Genomic DNA, 23,644 nt, shown 5'->3' on the forward strand with positions numbered 1-23,644 from the left:
TCCCACCCCTATGCACCGTAGCTGCAGAAATTCTATAAAAATATTTTTATGCTAATTACAAAATCTTTGGTAGTAGGCTACCCTACATTTTCTGAACATATTCAAATATTCTATGTTTGTCATGAATGGTGATATCAGTTGAATAAAGAAAACTTACCAGGTCAAATGTATTTTATTTTAAATATAAAATCCCCATTTCCAAAGTTTATAACATAGTTCACGACTTCCAACGGTGGTTTGACAATATGGTGAATTGATTGTTTTCTACCCTTATATCCAGCCGATCAAAAACGTGCATAAAGGTACAAGGAAGTAAAAGACTGGTCCATGGAGTTGAGGGAAAAGGTGTTCAACGAAGCACCAAAAACTACTGCTTTTGTTCAATTTGTGCACTCACACAACGCAAAAACACAGCTAAGGCTTATACACCGCTTGTCATTTAAAGTTTTGAAATTATGCAGCAACAAAAAAAAATGTACACAGAACTGAGAGACTTACTGAAAATCACCCCCTTTGGCATTTAAACAGAGCCTAATAGTAGGATAGACACATATCAACTAGGACCCATTTCCAATGAACAAACAGCATATTGCCTTTGAAGAAAAATCCTACATGTCCATAATCAGTGATAATCAGGTTCACAATGGGATATAGCTAGATATTGACATTATTACAATGTATACAAAGTGTCTGTAAGGAGTGTTGTCCAACACTTCCTATCTCACCCGTTTATGAAGCTCAATGAACATCAAAAACAGCTTGAGTTCCCGATGTGCCTCAAACCTAGTTAACCATAATACAGGTTCCAGCATGTCATAAAACGTCCATAGGTTGTAGTCCTGTTTTCTGGGGTGTATTCATTAGTGCACATAGTAGCAAACCGTGGCAAAACTTTTCACAACAGAAAACAATTTTGCAACAAAAACAAGAATTTCCTATTGGACAAATGCAGGTATGTCCCTCCCTGTTTTGTACCGTTTGCTTCCTAGTGAACACACCCCTGTAGAAGAGCTAAGCAGTCTACATAAAAGGGTGAGTGTGCTGGCAGTTTGTGGTTCATCTTGGCTTAATATCCTCAAGCTATGGATGCAGAGAGTAGCATCCGGTCGTGTGGAAAATATCAGAGTCCACTGATCCTCCACTACTCAAGATAGTATCAACAGAAACATGAGAATCAACATACATCAAAATCAAAACAAATAAAATCCTGATAAGGATTCCGGGGATTCAAGACAGACGGGGTGAATCTGACAATTGATGCAGTTGCGCAGAATAAAATTAAAATGGTGATTCAACTCAAGTTTAAAACAATTCCCTAATACAAATTATTACCAAGTGCTAAAACAATAGTCAACTAAAAGGATCATTAGAGCCAAACAGACTGGGTTATGGGATACAGATCATCAGGAGTGACAATGTTACCAACATGCATGACTTACTGTATATCCACTCAATACAGTTTCTGATTACAATGTGATAACAAAGGCAGTCAAACCATGATTACAATACCTTTCAAGTGATTCCCCCAGTTTCGTCACACCCCGAAACTACCAAGAATCACTAAACTGGCTACGGTGCATAATGACTTGGTAAAACCTCACATTATAGTGAGTCTTCATATGCCTGTGTTGTGTGTGTAGCTATATTTGTATGTCTTGAGTCAATTCAAGACAATCCGCCATTGACGTCTTCCTCCCACCTAGCTAAGCACCAAGGGTGACAGTTATAACAATGAAAATGAATGGGTCGGATCGACTGCTACCACCAAATGCCATCAGTTCATCAGTCAGTCACGGAGCTTTTTGTCCTCTTGCCGTGCTTGGTCCCACCACCCCCGCCAGAGCTGCAGGCGATTGCGGTGCCATTGCAGGCGCCCTCCATGAGGGCCCGGTCAGCCTGGTCGTCCGCCCCGGCGTCGGGCAGCTCCTCCTGGATGTGGCGGAGGCGGGACATGGCGCGGTCGATGGTGGCCACAGAGACCAGGTTGAAGTCGTGCATGCTGACCAGGTGCAGCAGAAAGTTGCGGCAGAGGTTGCGGCGGGCGATGTAGGCGCCGCACTTCTCCACGAACTGCATGCTGGCCTGGTTCATCTGGTTGTCGGCTATGAAGCTAGATACGGACAGGAAACAGAACACAACGGGAGGAAATGAGGTTAGAATACTGATTTACTACAGAGAATGAGTCAGATTAAGGACAACTTTTTAAATACATTATCCTATTTTATTTGTATCACATGTTAGATGTAAACTCTCAAAGTGTCATGGCTTTATGTGGATTTCTAAATTACAGTAACATAAGGATTACTGTTTTTATCCTTACTTAGACACCATCTATAGCACATGTTAAGAGGTAAACTCTTCAAGGTGATGTGGCTGTATGTGTATTTCTAAGTTATCTACTATAGTGCCGTAAGAGGCTAGTGATTAGAGATACATACCCACAGCTTTTAGGTACATACCCATGCTTCATGACGTGCAGGTTCCACAGCTTCATCACCTCCTTCTCGCCCTCGTTGACATCTGTGAACTCCTCCAGTTGCTGTGGGTGGAAAAGTCATAAATTAGTCAACGCAAAGACCAAAATCTACCAACACAACCAGAAGGTACATTTTAGTATAAGGGAAGCAAAGCCCAGCTGTAGTTCAAGCCGACACTCATTTCTGTTGGATTCATATAGGGTGTAATCCTATCTTGACATGCTCGATTTTCATACATTGACATCAATGGGATACTCATTTGACATGCATCTATCTCAAGTTAAGATATGGGCCATTCTGTATAAACACCAGGCAGTCATTGTTATGTTTTTTATTTTTATTCTCTTCTGTTCTAGTCCATTGTACATAATCTCGGTCTGAGCAACAGTGTGAGCGGAGGGACTGACCGTGGCGGTCTTCTCTCTCAGCCACTCAGGGTCTCTCTCGTCCTCGCTGTCCACGTCCATCTCCTGGGGTCTGAGGGGCATGCAGCTGTCACTGTGGAAGTACAGGCGGTTGTGTCCGCTCACGTAGGTCCTCTGCTGCTCCAGCTCCCCATCCTCAGACTCCAGGAACTCTGACAGGCTGGGCTTCGTCCGCTTGGGCCTACAAGACAGGAGCAATGGATTAGGGGTCAGAGGCTGTGGTTAGGTACACACACGCAGGCAAGCTAGTGGACAAATAGTACACGTGGACACATTCTCAGCTAGCCCTACGGCTGTGATGATACCATCCAAGTGAGGATATATGAAATACGTTAGCCAATCAAAAGCAGTTTTACTTCTTAAGCATACAGCAAATACAAAAATCCTTTCACATGATTACCCAGGAGGCTGACCATAGCCAAGTTTGATTCTGACATGCAATCCTTGCTACTGGTTGACTGAGGGTGAGAGCCAGTGAGATCAAAGTGGAGACAGGAGACGCCTTCTTTACCTGCACACCAGTACGTGTGTCACGGCAGTCCTCTTGACGGGGCCGTTGCGGCTGAAAGCGAAGCCAGGCTGGCTGTGGATGTCCTGGGGGTTGCCCACGTAGGAGCCGTCGTAGCACTCATTGATGGACACGTCTATCCTAGCACCTTTAGGGTGAGGCTGGAGACACAGGGGGACATCAATTCAAATAACTATTTATCAAACTCTCAATAGCCTTGACAACTCAAATAATCAACACATAGCATGCCAGGTACTTGGTAGTAGATGGCTTTAAAATCTCTTTGTTCTTAACTGTTTTTTTTCTTTTTTTTTTCTTAAACCTGTATAGGGTTAATCAAAATACCAAATTAGCATAGGTTAATAGTATTTATTATGGATCCCCATTAGCTGCTGGGGTCCAGCAAAATTAAGGCAATTATACTATTGTAAAAACATTACAATACATTCATTACAGAATTGCTCTATGTAGTACTGTGCACCTCCCATAGTCTGTTCTGGACTTGGGGACCGTGAAGAGACCTCTTGTGGCATGTCTTGTGTGGTATGCATGGGTGTCTGAGCTGTGTGCCAGTAGTTAAGACGGACAGCTCGGTGTATTCAACATGTCAATACCTCTCACAAATGCGAGTAGTGATGAAGTCAATCTCTCCTCTACTTTGAGCCAGGAGAGATTGACGTGCATATTATCAAGGTTTGCTCTCTGTGTACATCCAAGGGCCAGCCGTGCTGCCCTATTCTGAGCCAAATGCAATTTTCCCTCTTTGTGGTAATGCTGTTATTAAGAAGGTAGAGCAGTGCTTTATCATGGACAGACTTCTCCCCATCTTAGCTACTGCTGTATCAATATGTTTTGACCATGACAATCCAGGGTTACTTCAAGCAGTTTAGTCACCTCAATTATCCAGATGAGTTATTACAAGATTTAGTGAATGATTTGTCCCAAGTACAATGCTTTTCGTTTTTGAAATATTTAGGACTAACTTATTCCTTGCCACCCATTCTGAAACTAACTGCAGCTCTTTGTTAAGTGTTGCAGTCATTTCAGTTGCTGTAGTAGCTGACGTGTATAGTGTTGAGCCATCCGCATACATAGCCACACTGGCTTTACTCAGATTGAAAAAAGTAAGCGGCTAGACAGCTGCCCTGGGGAATTCCTGATTCTACCTGGATTATGTTGGAGAGGCTTCCATTAAAGAACACCTCTGTGTTCTTTCTGTTAGACAGGTAACTCTTTATCCACAGTATAGCAGGAGGTGTAAAGCCATAACACATGTTTTTCCAGCAGCAGACTATGATCGATAATGTCAAAAGCCACAAACAGCCCCCACTATTTTTTTATCATCAAATTCTCTCAGCTAATCATCAGTCATTTGTGTAAGTGCTGTGCTTGTTGAATTTCCTTCCCTATAAGCATGCTGAAATAGGAAAACGTTCAAACATAGGAATCCCGTACACACACAAAGCCCTAGTCTCTCACCACGTAATTGAAAATGAAGCGGCTGTGGGACTGTTTGAGGTGTTTCAGCAGGCTGTAAAGCTTCCTACAGTTCAGAGTGCACCAGGGACAGTGGAGGTCGTCTCTAGCCTCTGTCTGCTGCCTCGTGTTGTTGTTGTACAGGAACTGCCATGGGACAAAAAGATGGAAGTCCATTACTGGTTTATTAATAAGTGAACCATTCTGAGTGATGCTCAAACAACATTTTGTTTTACATTTAAGTATTTTACGCTACTCTTCCCCTGTACTTAGAGGTGTATCATGATAATCATAACCAGGCGTGTGCTACACATTAGTGATGGATGAGGCGAGTTTCCCCCTTACTATGTGAAGCGATGTGAAACATTTCATATTGGTGCATAAACAGACCTGGTAAAATATACGCAGTTTCTGCCTGGGTTCACACAGGATCTGTTCTTTTTTCATCTGGATGTCTGTGCTGACAGAGGCCTTCACAGCTACAACAGGGGGGTAGGGAGAAATGAAGGAGACAGAGGTTATTAGATAGCACAAACCATTTTTAGGGGCATTATTGTGCTAGTGGTGCAGCTGCATGTCGGTCTGGTCAATTTTATTATAAAGCTAAAGTCATAGTATATGTATGGCTCTAGTATTGGTTAGATGGTGACCAAGGCTGTGTTTACACAGGCAGCCCAATTCTGACCCCCCCACACACACACACTAATTGGCCATTTGACCAATCACATCAGATCTTTTTACATCAGATATTTTTCAGAGCTGATCTGATTGGTCAACACCCCAAAGAATTAAAAAACTATCAGAATTGGTCTGCCTGTGTAAACAAAGCCTTAGCTACACACATTTAGAGTCACGTCAAGGCAAGAGAACAGCATACTGAAATTGGTGTGAGTGAATCTAAATGGGAGGTTACAATGTGTCGTTCCTTTAGGGTAAAAGCCAAGCAAGTTGCTACTGAGTGTGTTGTGTCTCTTACCCAGGGGGGCAGATTTGAGTGTGCTGGGCCTGCTCTCCACGGGGCTGGAGCCGTCAGAGTTGCGTGTGGCCAGGGGCTTGGCCACGGGGGCTGTGGACTTGTCGCTGGCGTCGCCTGTCCAGCGCAGAGTGAACTGCAGCGTGGGTCCCTGAGAGAACGTCTCGAACGGTGGCAGCCTCTGTGGGAGCAGAGCCGGAAACATTGTCTCAGTACCATCATACACACATTTCGATGTGGAGTGTCCTACTGATAGTATAGTTGTCGTCCCCGACCCTGGTGCTGGAGAGCTACCGATTGGGCAAGCTGCTGTTTCAGCTCAGCACAACACTTGGTTCAGCTCTGCACAACAACACCTGATTCAATTAATCAACTGCTTATCAAGACTGATTAGTGTAATTAAAATCAGGCGATTTTAGTGCTGGTCTGAAACCAAAGCCTGCTAGGTTGGCACACACACATGCCTTTGTCACACTCACCTTCCCATCCAGAATGGTTTCCCATGTGGCTCGTTTCTTGCTGACGGGGCAGTCCTCCATCCCTTGCATGGAGACTTCATATTCCCCATCCAGCAGCTGTAATCTCCTGCACATGACAGAGGTCCCTTATTAACTAGGACGCTCTGAGTAACGCATTTAACATTGAGTGTGAACAGTTATATGTGGTTGTGGTTTCAATTCCGAAATAGGGCTCAGATATTATAGCACCCTAAAAAGCCACTCACAAGTGGCTAAATATCCTTGAGGTCAAAGTGCAGCAGCAACTTGGTAATGACAGTTGCCACCTGGGGATAAATGACTACCATTTTGCCATATATGGTATGTTTTTTACCTGTTCTTGTCAAAGACGGTCATCTGTGCAACAAAGGTCTCTGTGGTCTCTCCATCTTCTCTGTGGGCGGAGCTTCTCTTCTTTCTGCTGGGCACCTCTGTCACATCTAAACATGCAAAGACACCAAACAAACAACAATTAGACATTTGCCTCATGAATATAATGCCACATCATCAAAACAAAATGGTCGCCATACATATATATATAGTACCAGTCAAAAGTTTGGACACCTACTCATTCAAGGGTTTTTCATAATTTTTATTATTTTCTACATTGTAGAATAATAGTGAAGACATCAAAACTATGAAATAACACATATGTAAATCATGTAGTAACCAGAAAAGTGTTAAACAAATCAAAATATATTTTATATTCTTAAAAGTAGCTACCCATTGCCTTGATGACAGCTTTGCACACTCTTGGCATTCTCTCAACTACCTTCATGAGGTAGTCTCCCTACAACTAACCTGTTTTCTCTCCAAACAAACACAGACATTCGATTTTAGTGAGTCATCCAACATCCCGGAGGGTGTTTTTGCAACTACTTGCCTATGTTCTCGTTGGCCTCGCCGTTCACAAGGCCGTTCATGTCCCTCCTCCCGGTGCGTAAGACCCTGAACAGGAGTGAGTAGGACTTGACCATGTGGCTGTTGCTGGGCTCAAACTCGTTACTGGACACCAGCAGGGAGGGCAGGGAGCCGGGCTTGGTTTGTTTGCTGCAGTCAGGATTTAAAGGCACTTGCTTTTTACCTGTAGGCACTTGCTTCACCGGGCAGCTGACATCCTATGGAAAACAATGTTAAAGGAGAAAAGTTAGGATTTAGCTAGGAGTTGAGTTAGGAGCTTGGTTTCTAAACAATTTCACGTGATTGAGACAATGTGAGAGGGAAAAAAGCCCTGTTTTTACCTTTCGTTTTTTATGGCAGACTTTGACAAGTAGCACCTCTAGAGAGACCGAGCTCTGTTCGTTTTCTGAATTCTGAGATGGCTTTTCTGTGAGAGGGAGAAAGTGTGAGAATAAAAATAAAGTGTGTCTTATGTTTCATCCTTTTGTCTCTTCCGTTTTTGTACAAATATCACACCAACACATTGGTATAAGGCATACAAATACATTGCATTTGAACATGGTGCAAACAGGAGAGTATTGATGGGCATACCATCCTTATGGAAGAATCCAGTGAAGGTAAGCTGCAGGTGCGAGGGCAAGCTAGAAGAAACAGCAGTAATACAGTCAGAAAAGATTCAGAGCTGTGGTAACACCCCAGGCACAAGTCACATATAAGGTTCCCCACCCTTCCCACTGTTTCTCTCCTACTTGCCAGTCTCCACCTCTGATTACTTTACTGTCTAAATAAAGTGAAAACACCTCAAATAAAATACATTTAAAGAAAATAAAACTATAACTATATGACTCAATACTTAACTTATTATAACCATTAAAACGTATAATAGGTTACGTCTCCTAACTCTTACCTGTGAGATTCCTGCTCTCCCTTCATCTTCTCAACTCTGAGCAGCATGTCATCCACCTTGAACGTTTTCCTGAGCACACAAGTTCAAGCACAGCACAAATTAAGAACTTAGAAGTGGCTTTAACTTTGATGAGATAAAAAAAGAAAAGTACAGTAGGACCTCAAAGATATGAACACGTCGGGAATGGAGGTCCATAAAATGGCCGTCCGTAACTTTGAAATCATCTTGATAACCGCATCTACCTTTATAGAAAATATAGATTGTGTATTTACACGTGTAAGCAAGGTGTACGCTTGTGTGTAGCCTACATAAGTTGGTTTTTGCATTTAATACATGCCCCGGTTTGATATTAACAATTTGGTTACCGTCCGGTCTGTAAGTTTGAGGATCTTATCTTTGAGGTTCTACTTTATACCATCTCTGATTAATGTCTTAATGTCTACCATATAAAAATAATCTGATCCCTTTCAGATCAATCAGAGAACAATATGTTACCTTTTGGCATTTGTTCGAGTGTTTCTGTGGGTCATGAAGGTAAGCGTCCTGTGCAAGAATATAGGCTAAAATGGAAGCATTTGGAGGTAAATCATTAATATACCAGACATTGTGAAAATGAGAAATAAAATACATGTATATATCCATTGTTATATATACACAGTGCATTCAGAAAGTATTCACACCCCTTGACTTTTTCAACATTTTGTTGTGTTACAAAATGGGTTTGAAATGGATTACATTTTTTGTCAACGATCTACACATAATATTATAATGTCAGAGTGGAAGAAAAATACAAAAAAAATAATCACATTTATGGAAAATAAAACACAAATATATTTTGAATAGATAAGTATTCAACCCCTTGAGTCAATACATGTTACAATCACAGCAATTATAACTATGAGTCTGGGTAAGTCTATTAGATTTGTTTTATTCAATTCAGTCTGATATGAGAATGGTAGCCCCTATCTGCAAAGCAGGGGGTCTGCGGAAAGCCGAGTATCTTGGCTATTGACCTGTGCCTTAAAATCTTTGGTATTGCTTATTACCATATATGGGCATACGAGTGTATAAGGGCAGGCCAAGCCGATGACCTAATTTCAAGATGGCTGCTACCTCCATTGCAGTTAGCGTTGTGAAGCATAAACATAATAAACACTGAATACGTCTATACACACCTGGAAGCCGGGACTCCACAGATCATGAGGATGTCTTATTTGTCTGCCTGTATTTTTTATTTAACTAGGCAAGTCAGTTAAGAACAAATTCTTATTTACAATGAAGGCCTAGGAACAGTGGGTTAACTGCCTTGTTCAAGGGCGGAACAACAGATTTTTACCTTTTCAGCTTGGGGATTCAATCTAGCAACCTTTCGGTTACTGGCCCAACGCTCTAACCACTAGTCTACCTGCCGCCCCTGTGACCTACCATTATTGATCACTAGCCCCGAGAGTCAAAATGTTTAATTTTGTTATTGTCTGTTTCATATTAGTTCACTGTTTGCTGTGCTAAGTTTCACCCTTGTAACTTTGGAAAGGCCACTAAACTCTCATGGCCATTGTTTATTTGTGGTTCTCATCTCTGCCTTTGTCTCCAAAGTGTTACTGTTTGCATTGTGTGTGTGTGCACGCTTCACACCTTCTATGCGAGCCACTGCACAGATAAAGGCATGTTGTTTTACCTTCACAGTAATGTCGTTTTGTAAATTGAGTCAACTGTAATTCTGTGTGTTTTGCAACAATATACATCTTTATTTTATTTACCACAGAGTGGAGGATACAGATGATTTAGATGATGACGTTTGGGAGCCACCCCTCCCCAGCAAGCGCCCCCCACTGCTATGTCAATCACCCCATCTGATGGTTCTACATCCACTTTTCATAGACCTCTTGAAAAAGAAAATAGGGGCTTGTGGCACCATTCATCCTAACAGAATTGATTCCCCCAAGACCAAGGTAAACGACATGACTAAGACAGCAGAGAGGGGGACCATACGTCGGATCAGAAATAACAAGCTGCTTTTTGTGAAATGGAAGGACACTAGGGAAGTAACCATGTTCACCACACAGCATAAGGCGTTCAATAACAACCATGTCTCAAGGAGGGTGAAAAGGGAAGAATGTTCCCATTCTGTGAAGGACTACAGTACCAGCATGAGGGGTGTCGACCTATCTGATGCTCTGATAGGCTACTACCAGGTCCACCACAAGACCAGGAAGTGGTATAAGACTTTTTTTTAACCACTTTGTGGACATTGCTAGAGTAAATGCTTTCATTCTCCACAAGCAGATGTCCAAAGCAAAAAAGGTCAAACACCTCTCACCCAGTTGGCCTTCCGAGAACAGCTGGTGTTGGAAATGGCTGAATTGGGGGCCCAAAGCAACCTCACAACCATCACAAGACCCGCCACACAAGGTGAGCGTCACTATTTTATTTATTTATTTTACCGTTACTTTACCAGGTAAGTTGACTGAGAACACGTTCTCATTTGCAGCAACGACCTGGGGAATAGTTACAGGGGAGAGGAGGGGGATGAATGAGCCAATTGTAAACTGGGGATTATTAGGTGACCATGATGGTTTGAGGGCCAGATTGGAAATTTAGCCAGGACACCGGGGTTAACACCCTTACTCTTACGATAAGTGCCATGGGATCTTTAATGACCTCAGAGAGTCAGGACACCCGTTTAACGTCCCATCCGAAAGACGGCACCCTACACAGGGCAGTGTCCCCAATCACTGCCCTGGGGCATTGGGATATTTTTTAGACCAGAGGAAAGAGTGCCTCCTACTGGCCCTCCATCACACAAGACAAAAGACAAAAGGAAAAACTGCAAGTATTGCACAAAACACTTTGGAAGGAAAAAGGGTGAAAACGCCAGATCTTCTGTCCGAAATACCAGTTCGCTTTTTGATTCCTGGCAGAGAGGGACTGCTTCAAAGACTATCACGACATGCACAAGCTATGCTGAAAGTGAAATCTAATCATCTAGACCTGGGATGTAAAACGAAAACTAATGTAATTTGTAAATAATTCCGCTTATTTCTATTTTTGCAACGTTTTTAGTGAAGGACACATGTGTAACCAACTTTGTGTATAACCAACTTTGTGTTTGAGAAGACATTTGTATATATTTTTTAATGTATATCTGTTGCTTTTATTTTGTTATTGTAAACAGTTAATTTGTATGTGGGTCCAATACATTGGACAGGCACTTTGGAGAGGTTGAAAAAACACATGGATATCCCCTGTATGTCAAACGACACCACCACAATGTTTCAGAGGTTGGTGTTGTAGAAATGTAGTTTTTATAGTGAAAAATTACTTTTAGGCACATCCAGTGTGCAAAAACAGTGCAATTACCACATTCTGACAATTTGGAGCGGTTGAAAGGACACTTGAATGTATCCTGGATACCACATAACACCACCACAATGTTGGAGTGAGGTTGATATGGTAGAAATAGTCTTTATACTGAACAAATAGCATTTAGGGATTGCAAATATGTAATAGCACTGGAATTATCTAATTTACAGACATATGCCACTTTGAAGAAGTTTAGGGACACTTGGAAATGTCCTGTGACCACACCTAACACCACTTACTAAAACATCTGCCCATTTCAAGTTGTTAGGTCTATCAATCCCCTTTTTTTCTGATACTGTTCACATGTTGTGGGAGCCATCTGATGCGTTTCCAGCTCTGGGCCTCAATAATTCACTTATAGCTTGTCAATGAAAGATTACTTTCATAATAGTTTTATTTTTATTTTGTGTGTGCTTGATCTTGTGTATTCTAAACGATGTAACTCCTATCTATCTTCTGATCATTTCCTCAATCTCCCAGATGTCTTCTTTCCAAATATAGCATGTTTTGGCATGTCAAAATCATGTAATTACACATGAATAGCAGTTCCTTTTGAGTATGTCTATTTAGACGGAAATAAAAGTTTTGCCATTACATCTAAGAGGTTAAACTCTGGAACTGTTTTAAAGTCCCCATTGGCCTCATGGTGAAATCCCTGAGCGGTTTCCTTACTCTCCGGCAACTGAGTTAGGAAGGACGCCTGTATCTTTGTAGTGACTGAATGTATTGATACACCATCCAAAGTGTAATTAATAACTACACTATGCCCAAAGGGATATTCAATGTCAGATTTTTTCTTATTTTTTCTTCATCTACCAATAGGTGCCGTTCGTTGCGAGACATTGGAAAACCTTCCTGGTCTTTGTGGTTGAAATCCATTACTCGACCGAGGGACCTTACAAATAATTGTATGTGTGGGGTAGTCATTCAAAAATCACATTATACACCACTATTGCACACAGAGTTATTCCATGCAATTTACTATCTGACCTGTTAAGCAAAGTTTTACTCCTGAAGTCTTTTAGGCTTGCCACAACAATGGGGTTGAATACTTACTGACTCAAGACATTTAAGACTTTTGTTTTTATTTTTTGTTAACATTTCTAAAAACATAATTCCACTTTGACATTATGGGTTATTTTATGTAGACCAGTGACACACAATCGAAATGTAATCCAATTCAGGCTGTAACACAACAAAATATGTAAAAAGTCAAGGGGTGTGAGTACTTTCTGAAGGACCTGTACATTATGTATATATGTATATTATGGATGTAATATTTGCTTACTGCAATCAGGTTCCTTGTGCGGAGAAATCTGTAGATTTGAGTTGGTTCTGCAAATACATCATAACAATAATCATAGCCTGCTCAATAATTTGTTATGATTTTAGTAAGAATTTAATAGAAGTGTGGTATGAATGTATTCACAGAGCTGTAACGTATTACAGTGCCGCACAGATATATAGCCTATGCATGTTATGGTTCCAGGCCCACTTTCTAATCAAATTTAGTCAGAGATAGGCCTCATATTAGTCAGTGTCATTGATATTAATTGTGAGAAAAGTAGACAACAGTAACAAAATCATATTCAATTTGTTATTTTTTAAAGATTTCCACCTGGCTTAAAATCGTTACTTCCTGCAATAAGTCAAAAGTCATGAAACTCACTTTCAAAGGCCTGTAGAAACAACTCATGGTCTGCTTGAATCTGCTCCATCTTCGGCTTCTTCACCGTGGTCATTACAGTTGTCGAGGCCGGGTAGACGGCGCCGTTCGCTTTACAACTGGTCCCACTCATGACTTCACCTGAATGCTGTAGATGGTGCATCCATGCAGATGAAACAAACATTATTATGGTCCTTTTCAAAACAAAGGAAGCGTAATCATATCAGCTAACGTTAGTTGGGTTAGCAAGCTAGCTAACCTACTTCACTATTGGCTTTGTATAACATTATATTTTTCCATTTCAACATCCTATAAGAATATGAAAGATCGTAGCTAACTAACGTTACACATATACATTTTTTTGTAAGAAATATAGAGATAAACACATATTAGCAAACTACCGTAATTTGTCTCAAATTCCAGCATCTGTATTTTTGTTAGCTAGTTAGCCAACAAGGCTAACTAGCTAGCATAAACAAATGGTCAAAATAGCTAGCTAGTAAACGTGTGGGAGTGATATTCGAAACGGGTATAACACAAAATTATTCTTTGCTATCTGACTGTACACCATTGAAGCTAACCTTGCTAGCATTAGCTAAGATTAGCTAGCCAGCTAGAGACTCACCAACACAGGCAACCCATGAAATTAGCAAGGAAGCAAGCTGCTGCTAGCTAAACTAGCATAGTGGGTTAACGAGAAGAAATCCCAAATGTTGCGGTCCAGTATTCCTTCCAACGATTCACACAAAGTCGACTAATAAAGTACATCCATCATATGTACATAAAAATAATAGATTATGTTATTGATTATATGAAACCATTAAAACTTCAGATGAGCTACACGTTATGCTAAAATCGTGTGGTCTTTACTGGACATCTAGAAATACCTCTCATCCAATAGAAATTCGAATATGTAATTTGAGACTTGTGATTGGGCAGACACAACTGTAAGTGACACGATCATGTTCGGTGGAAGAGGCAAATTGCCGCTCGCTTTCTCTTGCTTTTCAACGATTTTGCGGGAAATCTTTCCACCCACCGGGCATGATTCATGAAGCTTGTTTACTTTTCAGCCTAGCCGTTTGCATATTTCTGGTGCCAATTATAAATCAATACACTTGTTGCAGAAACAGTTGTTGCCAAATATGCTCAGTTCTGCACTTGTGCAAACCAGAAAACTGATGATAGGAAATGTACAGTCTATGTTAAGCATTTTTATGGTGAATGTAAATGCCGACCATTATCAGTTACACATGTTTATAATGGTCTAATAATAAAAACAAATGCTAAGGTTTTCGCTTGTCAAGCGGAATTTCTTTAGTTAAATTCACAAGTTTTTGCACGGACTCACTTAAAGCACGGAACCGGAAATACAGCAATCACAACTTCCACACGTGTGAAATATGCTTTTGGGCTAATTTAGTTCACTATTCTTGTTTTTAAGGAATGCTTTAATAACATTCACAAAAGAAGTCGGTCAAATTTTAAGCACCAAGTAAGTGACGATGGCTGAGATAGTCCAACAGCGGATCGAGAATCGAATCCCAGAGTTGGAACAGTTGGAGAGAGTGGGACTGTTCAGCAAAAAAAGAAGTCAAGTAAGATTAAAAACACTCTAGTTTAGCTATAACTTGCAATGTTAGTACAAATCTTTGAAGTTGTATTAAATCCGATTCATCTCCCAATTACAGATTGTTGTCCTTGTTAAAAAGGGCGACAGCTTTAGAATACAAACTGCATCGATTGATCATAACCAAAGTTGACTTCATTGCATAGGTGAGTGCCGAATACCAGTAAATAATGCTAGAAAATGTGATTATGGGCAATCAAAAACAAGTACTATACAATGTATTAATCTGTGTTATTTCTTATTTCAGTATGAAATCAATGTCTTAGAGCTGATAAAGAAGAGAAGATCAGTAAGTTTTGAATCTCATATGTAATAATACACTGCTCAAAAAAATAAAGGGAACACTTAAACAACACAATGTAACTCCAAGTCAATCACACTTCTGTGAAATCAAACTGTCCACTTAGGAAGCAACACTGATTGACAATAAATTTCACATGCTGTTGTGCAAATGGAATAGACAAAAGGTGGAAATTATAGGCAATTATCAAGACACCCCCCAAAACAGGAGTGATTCTGCAGGTGGTGACCGCACACCACTTCTCAGTTTCTATGCTTCCTGGCTGATGTTTTGGTCACTTTTGAATGCTGGCGGTGCTTTCACTCTAGTGGTAGCATGAGACGGAGTCTACGACCCACACAAGTGGCTCAGGTAGTGCAGTTCATCCAGGATGGCACATCAATGCGAGCTGTGACAAAAAGGTTTGTTGTGTCTGTCAGCGTAGTGTCCAGAGCATGGAGGCGCTACCAGGAGACAGGCCAGTACATCAGGAGACGTGGAGGAGGCCGTAGGAGGGCAACAACCCAGCAGCAGGACCGCTACCTCCGCCTTTGTGCAAGGAGGTGCACTGCCAGAGCCCTGCAAAATGACCTCCAGCAGGCCACAAATGTGCATGTGTCAGCATATGGTCTCACAAGGGGTCTGAGGATCTCATCTCGGTACGTAATGGCAGTCAGGCTACCTCTGGCGAACACATGGAGGGCTGTGCGGCCCCACAAAGAAATGCCACCCCACACCATGACTGACCCACCGCCAAACCGGTCATGCTGGAGGATGTTGCAGGCAGCAGAACGTTCTCCACGGCGTCTCCAGACTCTGTCACGTCTGTCACATGTGCTCAGTGTGAACCTGCTTTCATCTGTGAAGAGCACAGGGCGCCAGTGGCGAATTTGCCAATCTTGGTGTTCTCTGGCAAATGCCAAACGTCCTGCACGGTGTTGGGCTGTAAGCACAACCCCCACCTGTGGACGTCGGGCCCTCATACCACCCTCATGGAGTCTGTTTCTGACCGTTTGAGCAGACACATGCACATTTGTGGCCTGCTGGAGGTCATTTTGCAGGGCTCTGGCAGTGCACCTCCTTGCACAAAGGCGGAGGTAGCGGTCCTGCTGCTGGGTTGTTGCCCTCCTACGGCCTCCTCCACGTCTCCTGATATACTGGCCTGTCTCCTGGTAGCGCCTCCATGCTCTGGACACTACGCTGACAGACACAGCAAACCTTTTTGCCACAGCTCGCATTGATGTGCCATCCTGGATGAGCTGCACTACCTGAGCCACTTGTGTGGGTTGTAGACTCCGTCTCATGCTACCACTAGAGTGAAAGCACCGCCAGCATTCAAAAGTGACCAAAACATCAGCCAGGAAGCATAGAAACTGAGAAGTGGTGTGTGGTCACCACCTGCAGAACCATTCCCTTTTTGGGGGTGTCTTACTAATTGCCTATAATTTCCACCTTTTGTCTATTCCATTTGCACAACAGCATGTGAAATGCATTGTCAATCAGTGTTGCTTCCTAAGTGGACAGTTTGATTTCACAGAAGTGTGATTGACTTGGAGTTACATTGTGTTGTTTAAGTGTTCCCTTTATTTTTTTGAGCAGTGTATATATAAATGGATTTGGTTCATTTCATTTTGTAGGCTACACATTCGCAGCTAAAAGTTGAAGTGCGGTATAGGCCTACAAATAAAGAGAATAACAATTAGGTAGATTAACAAAACAACGAAAGTGATGCTGATGAAGCCAGCTTTGTAGAGTTCCTTCACATCTGCTTGTGCCAGCTTATGGTGGAGACTGGTGCTTCTGTCAACTCACTGGAGTGATGGTGATGCCTGATGATGCATTTCATTTGGCTTGCTGGCCATGATGTCGTCCTCAGCCTCTCTGTAGCCTTCCTGTGATGCCAGGTGATGGAGTTGGCTTGGTGGCCCTGATTTCGTCGTCAGCTCAACTTCTCTGTAGCCTGGACTTGTGCACCCACTTGGGTGATATCTCTGCAGTTACTATGGCTCAAAAAAGCTCACTCAGGAAGGAGACGCGTTCTGTCTCCTAGAGATTAACGTACTTTGGTGCGAAAAGTGCAAATCAATCCCAGAACAACAGCAAAGGACCTTGTGAAGATGCTGGAGGAAACGGGTACAAAAGTATCTTTTTCCACAGTAAAACGAATCCTATATCGACATAACCTGAAAGGCCGCTCAGCAAGGAAGAAGCCACTGCTCCAAAACCGCCATAAAAAAGCCAGACTACGGTTTGCAACTGCACATGGGGACAAAGCTTGTATTTTTTGGAAAAATGTCCTCTGGTCTGATCAGGCAAAAATATAACTGTTTGGTCATAATGACCATCGTTATGTTTGGAGGAAAAAGGGGGATGCTTGCAAGCTGAAGAACACCACCCCAACCGTGAAGCACGGGGGTGGCAGCATCATGTTGTGGGGGTGCTTTGCTGCAGGAGGGACTGGTGCACTTCACAAAATAGATGGCATCATGAGGAAGGAAAATTATGTGGATATGTTGAAGCAACATCTCAAGACATCAGTCAGGAAGTTAAAGCTTGGTCGCAAATGGGTCTTCCAAATGGACAATGACCCCAAGCATACTTCCAAAGTTGTTGCAAAATGGCTTAAGGACAACAAAGTCAAGGTATTGGAGTGGCCATCGCAAAGCCCTGACTTCAATGCTATAGAACATTTGTGGGCAAAACTGAAAAGGCGTGTGCGAGCTAGGAGACCTACAAACCTGACTCAGTTACACCAGCTCTGTCAGGAGGAATGGGCCAAAGTTCACCCAACTTATTGTGGGAAGCTTGTGGAAGGCTACCCAAAACATTTGACCCAAGTTTAACAATTTAAAGGTGATGCTACCAAATAGTAATTGAGTGTATGTAAACTTCTGACCCACTGGGAATGTGATGAAAGAAATAAAAGCTGAAATAAATAATTCTCTCTATTATTCTGACATTTCACATTCTTAAAATAAAGTGGTGATCCTAACTGACCTAAGACAGGGAATTTTACTAGGATTAAATGTCAGGAATTGTGAAACACCTTAGCCAAATACATTTAAACTCAGTTTATGTAAACTTCCGACTTCAACTGTACATCTTAAATCATTTTTTTCTCCTTTTTTTCCTGCTGTGCTTAATATGCAGTAGGCTATGTATTATGTAACTGCACAATTCTTTTATTTCAGGCTTTTTTCTGGGCTTGGGCCCATATGGGTCTATGCATACGACGTCTTAAGTGCTTTGAATTCATCATCACCTTAGAATGTGCTGTCCCCTTTCGTTGTTTGGCTCAGCAACAAGATACACAACGACCATGTTTTCCACTCCGTTTCAATCTGTTGTTGAACATCTTTAAATTTAGCGATCATAGCGAGGTCCAACAATGTAGCCTACATTTTGCATTCATGTCAGAGTGATTAGAGGCACAATGGAGTGCTGAGTACCAGGCCATTAGCGTTCTGACATCATTAGCGAGTTGGGTACTACCAACGCATCAACGCCTTTCATGTAGAGAGCATAGGAGGAGAGTACCGTGACTCAGCGTTCGCGTGGAATTTGACTGTGGTCATGACTCATGACTGCCAGTCACGGCAACAACCCTAGTGATGGGTGGTCTCTCTGCTGTGTTCCAGAGGCCATGTGGGCGTGCTACGTGTCCTTCTGCCTGGAGAGGTTCAAGAGGAAAACCAACATCCAGCAGCTGAAGGAGAAGGTTAACATTTCAAACCATGACTATCACTGCTGATGAGCACTGTTTTTAGTGAAGAATTATTGATAGATTATTGATGATCTAGTGTTAATGTGACTAATATATTGGTGAAATGAGTGTATGGTTTTCTAAGACTGAATTCTGACCTGTGTGTGTGTGTGTGTGTGTGTGTGTGTGTGTGTGTGTGTGTGTTGGCATCCCTCAGAGGCAGGAGAGGCTGCTGGTAGTGCTTCAACGTGCCCACGACTCCTCACTGCTGAAGGAGGACTTCTACAAGAACTGGGTAAGAAGATTTCTGATGGCAAGTGTAAATCTAGGACAGTAAGTGTATAAACATAGGCCATCTAATGTACAAACATACAGCATAGAAACCAATAGGATACATGAGGTTCACAACATGTAACGGTTTGCTGTGCGTGTGTCCTTCCTTCGGTCTATTCAGCTGCAAGTCTTACTCTCATCGGGAGACTCGGAGCAGACCGCTGCGGTTGCCATGGCAGCCACCCAGCGCTACAGACAATCTGTGGACGTGTGGTGTCTGGCCCTGCAGACGATGGTGCGTCGGGGGAGTGGCGCCACAGGCAAGCTATTCCAGGACGCCCTGACACACGTGAATCCCAAGGTACACACATACACACAGTCACCAAGGTCTGCTGTGAAAGTGGGGCAGCTCCAACTCTGTCCCAGATAATTTCCTACAGCATATTAACATCCTCAAATGACTGCTATTTCCTGTTAGAAACCAGTTCCAATATGACTGGAAGGGCTCAATTAAATCAAACCCACAGTGCAGTATTTACGTGGTAGTTCCTTTTCCTGTGGTCAAATGACATGGTAGAATGGCTTCAGGTACTGTTAAACCCCATTACTAATACCAGGGAGACTTTCCTTACAGGTAAATTCTTCAGGTACTGTAAAAACCTATAACTAATACCAGGTAGACTCAAATTACTTTTAGTTGATTTCACGTTCGTAGACGTTGAATTGACATCTGTGCCCAGTGGGTAGTATGTAGTAGAGCTGGGATGATAAACCGATCAATTATCGACACCAACCATACCGATCCCTTATCGCATGCATTTTGCTGATATCGTCATGAAAAGTAGCCTATACTAGAGAAATGTGATGAGATAGATTGCTAATATGGGTGATTGTTTATGGGACAATTGATGGCTACAATCAAACTAGTAGTAGTTGTTTAAAGGAAGAAAAAGAACACCTGGTGCACATCGTTATAAACGTATCCTATTTATTGTTATTGTATCAATTCAGGCAATTTATTGCAATATGGATCTTGTAGCTTGTCTTTCATTGTTATGACGGGTGTTGCGCAATATAAGGGGCAGCTCACGAGAAGGGGCTGACTGTGTGAGGGGGGCGTATGGTCACCCTCCACTTTGTTATGTAATTATGTAGTCACAAAGACATTGTTGATCCGGGGTGCGAGTTGCGAAAAAGTATGGGCCCAATGGGATTGTCTCTCATTTTTTGACTAAGATTTATGGGGGGGGGGGGGGGGGGGGGGTAGTAGTAGTATCTTACAAAAATGTTTGGAGCATCAGAGTGTGCAAGCTGTACTCACCGGTAACACATTTTCCGGCCCAGCAACCGTGACAGTTGAGTTTGCCCCTGTGGCAGCTGCAGGTGGGGTGGAGCATGACATCACAGAGCCCAGAGGAAATTGAAGCCCTGTTTCAGGTACAGAACCAAGCCCAACCTCTCAAAATGTACATTAGTTGATTACATTTTAATACAATACCAGTTTACATTTGTCATAATTCAAAGCTCTGTCCAGACAGTGCTTTGACCAAGCTTTTTCTGGTTCTATGTCGTTTTTAGCCTCCATTGTGTCAGTGCAAAAGCAGTAGTACCTCATAGGCTGCGTTTACATAGGCAACCCAATTCTGATCTTTTGACCAATCACATCAGATCTTTTTCAGAGCTGTTCTGATTGGTCAAAATACCAATTTATGTAAACGCAGCCATATTTCCCTACATACAATGTTGTCTGGTTGGATGAGAATGAGTTTGAAACAGTTCGTTTTTTCCTCTGCTCTCAGAGAGGTCTGCTATCTGAGGTGCCTGCCGTTTCCATGGAGATAAAGGAGAAATACCTTGACTGGTCCTACAGGGCCGGAGGCTACAAGAAAGCCAGGAAGACCTTCACACAAGGTACTGAATATTAATATTATATCATTCATTTCTCACCAGTTCTGCATTGTGAAGGCCAAATCAGTACAATGATGATTGTAATTCACAGTAGTTATTTTGTACAACAACGTATCCTCGTTTAGATGACGACTTATTAATATGGATTTAAGTTCAGCATTTTGAAGGGGAAAAACAACGTTGGACCTTCTCTTATTTTCCAGTTTGCGTGAGAGCCGGCCCTTCTCCAAGGCCTTTTTCACCAGAATGATCCAGATGGAGAAAGCTCAAGTGAGTCGAGTCACAATGTATGGGGAAACAAGAACAAATCAAAATCAAATCAAATGTATTTATAAAGCCCTTCTTACATCAGCTGATATCGCAAAGTGCTGTACAGAAACCCAGCCTAAAACCCCAAACGGCAAGCAATGCAGGTGTAGAAGCACGGTGGCTAGGAAAAACTCCCTAGAAAGGCCAGAACCTAGGAAGAAACCTAGAGAGGAACCAGGCTATGAAGGGTGGCCAGTCCTCTTCTGGCTGTGCCGGGTGGAGATTATAACAGAACATGGCCAAGATGTTCAAATGGTCATAGGTGACCAGCAGGGTCAAATAATAATAATCACAGTGGATGTCGAGGGTGCAACAAGTCAGCACCTCAGGAATAAATGTCAGTTGGCTTTCCGTAGCCGATCACATTCAGAGTATTTCTACCGCTCCTGTTGTCTCTAGAGAGTTGAAAACAGCAGGTCTGGGACAAGTAGCACATCCGGTGAACAGGTCAGGATTCCATAGCCGCAGGCAGAACAGTTGAAACTGGAGCAGCAGCACGGCCAGGTGGACTGGGGACAGCAAGGAGTCATCAGGCCAGGTAGTCCTGAGGCATGGTCCTAGGGCTCAGGTCCTCAGAGAGAGAGAGAGAGCATACTTATTCACACAGGACACCGGATAAGACAGGAGAAATACTCCAGATATAACAGACTGGCCCTAGCCCCCCGACACAAACTACTGCAGCATAAATACTGGAGGCTGAGACAGGAGTGGTCGGGAGACACTGTGGCCCCATCCGACGATACCCCCGGACAGGGCCAAACAGGCAGGATATAACCACAGCCCCCACACCACTAGAGGGATATCTTCAACTACCAACTTACCATCCTGAGACAAGGCTGAGTATAGCCCACAAATATCTCTGCCACGGCATAACCCAAGGGGGGGCGCCAACCCAGACAGGAAGATCACGTCAATGATCCAACCCTCTCAAGTGACGCACACCTTGCAGGGACGGCATGGAAGAGCACCAGTAAGCCAGTGACTCAGCCCCTGTAATAGGGTTAGAGGCAGAGAATCCCAGTGGAGAGAGGGGAACCGGCCAGGCAGAGACAGCAAGGGAGGTTTGTTGCTCCAGTGCCTTTCCGTTCACCTTCACACTCCTGGGCCAGACTACACTCAATCATATGACCTACTGAAGAGATAAGTCTTCAGTAAAGACTTAAAGGTTGAGACCGAGTCTGCGTCTCTCACATGGGTAGGCAGACCATTCCATAAAAATGGAGCTCTATAGGAGAAAGCCCTGCCTCCAGCTGTTTGCTTAGAAATTCTATGGACAGTAAGGAGGCCTGCGTCTTGTGACCGTAGCGTTTGTGTAGTTATGTACGGCAGGACCAAATCGGAAAGATGGTCCATACTCAGACAAATATATGTTGCAACCAAGGCATAGTCTCAAACTAGCCTGTTGTTCCAATATTGCCACACATTGTTGTGGCTTTTATGTACAAAATGGTGTCTCAAGGGTTTAACTTTTCACACTGATTAGGATTTTGTAAGTCTGTTCCCAGATCTGTTTGTGCTGCATAGCCAACGGGCTATGGTCATTGGCAAGGCTGGTGTACTGACTGGAATGATGTGACTGTTCTTTTAGGAGACTCCCAAGACGAGCAACCTGAGGGACTTCTATGAGAGAGCCCTGAGGGAATTCGGCTCCACAGATGATGGTGAAATTCTGAAAAACGCATTCAAAGCAGCCCATTTCAAATAAGTCCCACAGGGATTTTTGCATGTAAGTTGCTACACTAACATCTAAAAGACTTCCAGTAGGCCAGTAGAAGAATGAACAAGACATACATGGTTGGAACTACAGGGTTTGCAGGCTTTTATTCCAGCCCAACATTAACACACCTGATTTCAACAGCAACTTTGATTAGCTGATTGAGGTGTTTTAGTATGGCATGAATATAAACCTTTACTTCCATGTAGTTTTCTGGGACAAAGTAAGTTGAGATGGTCACTCAGGACTGTCTGTATGGCTTTTTCCCTCCAGATCTGTGGCTGGAGTATATCAGAGAGGAGCTTGGGCCCAGCGGCCAGCCAGAAAACTGTGGGAAGATCCACTGGAGAGCCTTGAAGCTGCTGGAGGGGGAGAGTGTAGAGAGATTCACTTACCAGTACACCCTGCTGCAGACTGGACACATCTAGAACACACTTTATATGATGAGTTAAATTTGTACTTTACATTTCCTTGCATTTTGTATTCAACTTGGTGTTTCATGCAAGTTTACAACTTGAATCATTTTATTTTTTGAAGAGTTATGTTAATGTACATATCAGTAAAAATAACATTTAGGTATTTACAAAACATGAACTTTGTCGCTGTTAACTTGAAATAAAACCATCCCTACAGTC

At 42.6% G+C, this 23,644-nt stretch overlaps 2 protein-coding genes across 5 annotated transcripts; one reads left to right on the forward strand and one right to left on the reverse strand.

The window, feature by feature from the left end:
• Positions 1-153: 153 nt before the first annotated feature.
• Positions 154-14,221, reverse strand: LOC129839980 (polycomb protein suz12-B-like). 4 transcript variants are annotated; one of them, XM_055907740.1, is made up of 17 exons: positions 13,818-14,221; positions 13,196-13,340; positions 12,815-12,861; positions 8,659-8,723; positions 8,164-8,232; positions 7,848-7,897; positions 7,598-7,683; positions 7,240-7,474; positions 6,691-6,796; positions 6,339-6,444; positions 5,863-6,040; positions 5,277-5,365; positions 4,890-5,033; positions 3,414-3,571; positions 2,885-3,083; positions 2,439-2,539; positions 154-2,110 (listed from the first exon to the last, which is right to left on the reverse strand). In XM_055907740.1, the coding sequence occupies exons 2-17, from the start codon at positions 13,323-13,325 to the stop codon at positions 1,783-1,785; spliced, it is 2,091 nt and encodes a 696-aa protein (XP_055763715.1). In that variant the 5' UTR covers positions 13,326-13,340; positions 13,818-14,221; the 3' UTR covers positions 154-1,782. The 4 variants fall into 4 exon arrangements, with proteins under 4 accessions (XP_055763715.1, XP_055763716.1, XP_055763714.1 ...); XM_055907741.1 differs by lacking the exon at positions 13,818-14,221 and adding an exon at positions 13,594-13,811; XM_055907739.1 differs by lacking the exon at positions 13,818-14,221 and having other exon boundaries at positions 2,460-2,539; positions 13,196-13,576.
• Positions 14,222-15,074: 853 nt separating this feature from the next.
• LOC129839286 (U3 small nucleolar RNA-associated protein 6 homolog) lies at positions 15,075-23,644 on the forward strand (the record flags this gene model as incomplete). Its single annotated transcript, XM_055906595.1, has 9 exons — positions 15,075-15,111; positions 18,741-18,820; positions 19,023-19,100; positions 19,260-19,439; positions 20,435-20,515; positions 20,878-20,983; positions 21,186-21,256; positions 22,884-22,956; positions 23,283-23,644. Coding segments are annotated over 9 exons (861 nt in total), but the record flags the coding sequence as incomplete, so codon positions are not given.

This window comes from Salvelinus fontinalis, chromosome 40 (genome assembly GCF_029448725.1).
Source record: "Salvelinus fontinalis isolate EN_2023a chromosome 40, ASM2944872v1, whole genome shotgun sequence".
Lineage (NCBI taxonomy): Eukaryota > Metazoa > Chordata > Actinopteri > Salmoniformes > Salmonidae > Salvelinus > Salvelinus fontinalis.

Bases quoted from the DNA above. Each gene is read 5' to 3' on its own strand.
- LOC129839980 (XM_055907738.1), bottom strand. From the start codon at position 13,376: ATGTTTGTTTCATCTGCATGGATGCACCATCTACAGCATTCAGGTGAA. The intron at 6,797-7,239 runs GCAAGTAGTTGC...TTGCATGTTTAG, and splicing joins CGAGGCCAACGAGAACATAG to ATGTGACAGAGGTGCCCAGC. The intron at 2,111-2,438 runs GTATGTATCTCT...GTCCGTATCTAG, and splicing joins TATGTACCTAAAAGCTGTGG to CTTCATAGCCGACAACCAGA.